The following is a 6,000-nucleotide window of genomic DNA, read 5'->3' on the forward strand; positions in this document are numbered from 1 at the left end:
AATTATAAGAGTGCAGATTTTTCAGAAGGTTGTGAAGCTGGAGGAGGTCAGAGGAAGATGGGTAGGCAAGACTGTGGAGGGATTTGAAAACACGGATGAGAATGTTAAAATTGGTTCCCAGTTAAGCTGTGTCTCAATTAAGTGCAGTGAGCACTTTGACGTAGGGTAAATGGGAATTGGTGTGATGTAGGGTATGGACAGCAGCGTTTTGGATAGCATAAAGAAGGTAGAACATGGGAGGTTGAAATGCATGGATGGGGATTTCAGCAACTGATAAGCTGAGGCAGAGCCACAGTTGGGCAGTGTTTCAGAGGTAGAATTAGGTAATCTTGATGAAGAAGAAATGTGGTTGAAAACTCATCCCAGGGTCAAATATTTCACCAAGGTTGTGAACAGTCTGTTTCAGCCTCGGACAGTTAACAGAGAGAGGAATGGAGTCAGTGACTAGGGAACAGCATTTGAGGCAAGGACCGAAGACAATGGCTTTGTTCTTCCCAATACTTAACTGGAGAAAATTTCTGCTCATCAAGTTCTGGATGTTGGACAAGCAATCTGACAACTGAGAGACAGTGAAGGGTTCAGAGAAGTGGTGGTGAATTACAACTGGGTGCCATTAGGATGCATGTTTTATCTGACATTATGATGATGTTGGCGAGGGGCAGCTGGTACCAACAAAGTAAAATGCCCTAAGCCACTTCATAAAAGTTATCAAACAAGAGCTGACATGGAGCCACACAAGAAGAAATGAGGACAGATGGCCAGAAGTATGGTCAAAGAGATAGGTTTTAAAAAGCACCTCAAATGGGGAGAGGGAAGTAGAAAAGCAGGAAGATGAATAAGCAGGGAGGGAATTCCAGGACTTGGGCCCTCGGTAGTTGAAGACAGAGCCACCAATGGTGCTATGATGAAAATCAGGGATGCACAACAGGCCAGAATTGGAGAAGCACAGAAATCTGAGGTTTGTAGGACTCAAGGAAGTTATTGGGATGGGGAAGGGCATACCCTTGGATGCATTTGAGCACAGGGGTGAGAATTTTAAAAATTGAGCTCACTGAGAACAGAGGTGATAGATAAAGTGGACTTAGCACAAGTTAGGATAGCAATGAAGAGACATCTGAATGAATTTGTTGCTGATCCCCTTCCTCACCACAGGTGCCCTCACACCCCTAGTTTCCATTTAACTACAAGGAACACATAAACTGGTCCATTTTATTATTAAAATGGGAGCGCATGGTCAATAACATATTTTATACCAGATAACCAGGTTAAGTCAGGCAAAAAGAACGAATTCAAATGACTCTAAAATGTTTCAATACTCACAAAATACAACTTACTTTAAAAAAAACCGCTGAGTGCACTTAACATTCCACTAACATAAGCCTGCCCATGCTGTAAATGCAAATGCATCAGTAGTATAACATTTGAGTTGCATTATATAAAACCACATCATAGAAGAAAGACTGTGAATAAATGCTGCAGAGACAGGTGCAATGCTTTGCCATTCTGTTTTTTTTAAAAAAAGAGATGGCAAACAAAGCATGCTGCAATGCACACACAGTTGTAAAATATAACAAGCTACACTGCACATGTTCCGCGGAGGGGGGCAGCTGTACCAAGTCAGATGGATAGATTGATAATGAAGCACTAAGCATGTGACCAACCAGAACTGAACTACCAGAGCTTGTATACGCACAGTACGTAACAGGCAAAAGACACAGGCCCCACAGCTTAAAGTCTGATAATTAGAATCCATAATAAATGCAACATGAGCAAATTGCAGACTAATTGCTACACAACAGATTAGCACAGAACTAACAGATACAATGACAAGCCAAATGGCAAGCATTACCTCCACTGACTGATAAATCAAAAAAGGATTTCTCCTGCACATCTTCATGGCCATAACAGGAAAAATGTAGCGTGTCAATGGTCCATGCACCATTCAAAGCCATCAAGGTGCCAAGGGGGCACAGAATACATGGCCAGCCCTTCTAGTGGGGTGGAGCAAGGTGCCAAGGGCACTAGGCACAGCAGATGGAGCTCAATAACTTTTTTCTGATAGCAGTTAAAGGATACAGTCTCAAAGATCCAGTTTGGGTTCCAATTGCCAGGATTTTCTGCACTGGATCGAAAGCCATGGCTGAAGGCTGATATGGAAATCCATGACGAACCGTCTGACACCACAAGTAGCAGCAGAAAAACCAAGGTGCAAGAGGGAAAAAATGGGGATTAACAGGCTACAGAGACAGAAAAATCCAGGATACAAGTGGAAGATGGGGACTGACAGGAGCAAAGTCCGAATTGACAGATAGGAATTAATAGGAGGGAGATGTGGTTTAATAGGGATGAGATGAGGATGTGGAGGGGGAGGCGGGAGTGGGGAAGCAAGCAGGTGAGCACTGGCAGGGGAAAGGGAGTACAGACCGGGTAGGGGGTGAAGGTCAGACAGATGGGACCTAACAGAGAAGGATGGGAAACCAAGAGAGGAACTGACAGGGAAATGGGGAAAGGGGGTGCAAGTCAGAAACTAACAGGGTGGCGCAACACTAACCTCAATAAAATGGGAATATTAGGAGATGGTGCTAAAGGGGGTGCAGAGCAGGGTTGGACTGGTTGGTTCTTGTGGGGGATGGGGGGGGAGTAGAGTGGGACTGGTGGAATGTCAGTGTGGGTGGGACTGATGGGGGGGCATGTGGGACTGGGGTGGGATGGGGGAGCTGACAGGGCATTTCGAGGGGGATAGTGTGGGGTGGGACTGATGATGCGGGCAGGATGGGGAGAGTGGCTGGGTGGGACTGAGGGGATGCGGGGGTAGTGCGAGGTGGGACTGCTCAGGGGCTGGGACTGATGGGAGGTGACTGGGAAGAGGAGCGGATGCGCACGTGGCATGTGGGGGGGGGGACCGGTGGACAAGACTGGTGGGTGAGGGGTGGGGGGGGGAAAATGGGCAGGCAAGGGGAATCAGTGGGCAAGGGAGGTGGGCATGCAGGCGAACAGGACCGGTGGGTGAGGGGTGGGGCTGGTGGGCAGGGGGTGGGGATGCAATAACGGACCAGGGGCAGGCGGGCGAGCCGGACCAGGGGCAGGCGGGCGAGCCGGACCAGGGGCAGGCGGGCGAGCCGGACCAGGGGCAGGCGGGCGAGCCGGACCAGGGGCAGGCGGGCGAGCCGGACCAGGGGCAGGCGGGCGAGCCGGACCAGGGGCAGGCGGGCGAGCCGGACCAGGGGCAGGCGGGCGAGCCGGACCAGGGGCAGGCGGGCGAGCCGGACCAGGGGCAGGCGGGCGAGCCGGACCAGGGGCAGGCGGGCGAGCCGGACCAGGGGCAGGCGGGCGAGCCGGACCAGGGGCAGGCGGGCGAGCCGGACCAGGGGCAGGCGGGCGAGCCGGACCAGGGGCAGGCGGGCGAGCCGGACCAGGGGCAGGCGGGCGAGCCGGACCAGGGGCAGGCGGGCGAGCCGGACCAGGGGCAGGCGGGCGAGCCGGACCAGGGGCAGGCGGGCGAGCCGGACCAGGGGCAGGCGGGCGAGCCGGACCAGGGGCAGGCGGGCGAGCCGGACCAGGGGCAGGCGGGCGAGCCGGACCAGGGGCAGGCGGGCGAGCCGGACCAGGGGCAGGCGGGCGAGCCGGACCAGGGGCAGGCGGGCGAGCCGGACCAGGGGCAGGCGGGCGAGCCGGACCAGGGGCAGGCGGGCGAGCCGGACCAGGGGCAGGCGGGCGAGCCGGACCAGGGGCAGGCGGGCGAGCCGGACCAGGGGCAGGCGGGCGAGCCGGACCAGGGGCTGGCGGGCGAGCCGGACCAGGGGCTGGCGGGCGAGCCGGACCAGGGGCTGGCGGGCGAGCCGGACCAGGGGCTGGCGGGCGAGCCGGACCAGGGGCTGGCGGGCGAGCCGGACCAGGGGCTGGCGGGCGAGCCGGACCAGGGGCTGGCGGGCGAGCCGGACCAGGGGCTGGCGGGCGAGCCGGACCAGGGGCTGGCGGGCGAGCCGGACCAGGGGCTGGCGGGCGAGCCGGACCAGGGGCTGGCGGGCGAGCCGGACCAGGGGCTGGCGGGCGAGCCGGACCAGGGGCTGGCGGGCGAGCCGGACCAGGGGCTGGCGGGCGAGCCGGACCAGGGGCTGGCGGGCGAGCCGGACCAGGGGCTGGCGGGCGAGCCGGACCAGGGGCTGGCGGGCGAGCCGGACCAGGGGCTGGCGGGCGAGCCGGACCAGGGGCTGGCGGGCGAGCCGGACCAGGGGCTGGCGGGCGAGCCGGACCAGGGGCTGGCGGGCGAGCCGGACCAGGGGCTGGCGGGCGAGCCGGACCAGGGGCTGGCGGGCGAGCCGGACCAGGGGCTGGCGGGCGAGCCGGACCAGGGGCTGGCGGGCGGGATGGACGAGAAGCGGGACTGTTGGTCGTGGGATAGGTGGGGGAGCGGACGGGCATTACCTTTGGGCACAGGGTGGGCGAGTGGGACCATTTGGCAAAGGGTGTGCAGAACCGTTGGGCGAGGGGTGGACAGGCAAGCGAGGGGGACTGTTGGGCAAGGGACGGGCAGGCGAGGGGTGGGCGGGACCATTGGGCGAATGGTGGGCATGCAAGAGATAGGTGGGCATGGAGGGTTGGGCTGACGGGCGAGAGGGGGTGGGCTATGGACAGTTGGGGCAAGATGAGGTGGGCTGGTGGGCGAGGGGAGGGTGGACAGGACAGTGGGCATGGGACAAGACCGGTGGAGGGGCAGGTGAGGCGCGGGGTCAGGAAGGGTGCGCGGGCGCGACTGCGAGGGGGGCGTGACCGCCAAAGGGGGGGGTGGGGGGGGACACGACCGCCGAGGGGGGGGGCGGCGGGGGCAGGACCGGCGAAGGGTGGCAGGACCACCAACAGGGGGCTCGGGGGCACGATCAGCGAGGGGGGCAGGACCGGCCGAGGGGGCCTGTGGGGGAGTGTGGAGTCGGTCTGATGGGGTGGGGGGGGGTTTAAGACACTGACACCAGCGGTGATGGGGCCCAGTGACAAGGGGAGGGCGGGGAGAAAGGCGGCCCGGCCCCCCCTAAATGCTGCATTACCCCGGGGGGTGCGTGGGAAGGGCCGGGTCTCCCCCTTCCTTCCTTCCCTCCCACTTGCCGATGGTGGCGGTGGCCTGTCCCGGGGCTGGTGTGTGTGTGTGGGCGGGCGGGTGTGAGGCAAAGCGGGAGAGAGGCCGGGAGCCGGGGAACCGCACTCACTTTGCAGAGCTGGAAGTGGTCGGAGCACAGGGTCTCGACGATGTCACTGTCGGGCGGCCGCTGGCCGGGCTGGGACGAGGAGGACGAGGCGGCCGCCGCCGCCGTCAGGCCGTCCAGCACCTTCCTGATGTTGAACTTCTTCATGGTGGCCGCTGGCCCGCCTCACATGTCAGGGACAGGGAGGGCCGGCCCTCCCCCTGCTCTCAGGCCGCGGGCTGAGGTGGGCGCCTGGCCTCCCAGCTCCGGGCTGCTGCTGCTCCCTCCCCTTCCTTCCTTTCTGCCTTCTCCGCCTCCTCGCGCCCCCGGCTCCCTCTCCGTGTCTTCCTCTCCCTCTCTCCGGTAACCTCTCCACTGCCCGGGACACGGAAACGCAGCCGCCAGCCCCCGAACCGCAGCACCGCGCCTGCGCACACACCGCGCCCCCACCGCACACACCCGGATGTCAGTGAGCACCTGAGGCAGCAACAGGATTAACACTTAACGCACAACCATTTAACATGCACAGCACCACTGATGCCCATCGCCAGCATTAATACCATCAGCAGCACTAATGCTCAGAAGGAGCAGTGGGACCAAGAGTGACTGCATTTACATGAACAGCAGGACTGACTTTTTTTTTTTAAAATTGCACCACTCCTAGGTGCAACAGTTCTAATAGGAACAAAAGGACCAGCATTAATGGAGTAAGTTGGGCCAATGGGTAATGCCAGCATTAAGGTAAGCAGCAAGAAAACCCGCTTATTTTCACCTCCTTAACATGGCCTCTCACCAGCCCCGCCTCAGCTCATCTGCTGCTGAA

At 59.9% G+C, this 6,000-nt stretch overlaps 1 protein-coding gene across 3 annotated transcripts in view; it reads right to left on the reverse strand.

Moving 5' to 3' along the window:
• stxbp5a (syntaxin binding protein 5a (tomosyn)) overlaps positions 1–5,588 on the reverse strand; it is a 196,983-nt gene extending 191,395 nt beyond the window's left edge. For all 3 annotated transcript variants that reach the window (XM_041211848.1, XM_041211840.1, XM_041211832.1), the window contains exons 1-2: positions 5,202–5,588; positions 2,077–2,174 (exon numbers count right to left, since the gene is read on the reverse strand). In XM_041211848.1, the coding sequence (XP_041067782.1) occupies positions 2,077–2,174; positions 5,202–5,345 (242 nt within the window). In that variant the 5' untranslated portion in view covers positions 5,346–5,588. The remainder of the gene's footprint in view (positions 1–2,076; positions 2,175–5,201) is intronic.
• Positions 5,589–6,000: the final 412 nt, after the last annotated feature.

Source organism: Carcharodon carcharias, chromosome 2 (genome assembly GCF_017639515.1).
Source record: "Carcharodon carcharias isolate sCarCar2 chromosome 2, sCarCar2.pri, whole genome shotgun sequence".
Taxonomy (NCBI): domain Eukaryota; kingdom Metazoa; phylum Chordata; class Chondrichthyes; order Lamniformes; family Lamnidae; genus Carcharodon; species Carcharodon carcharias.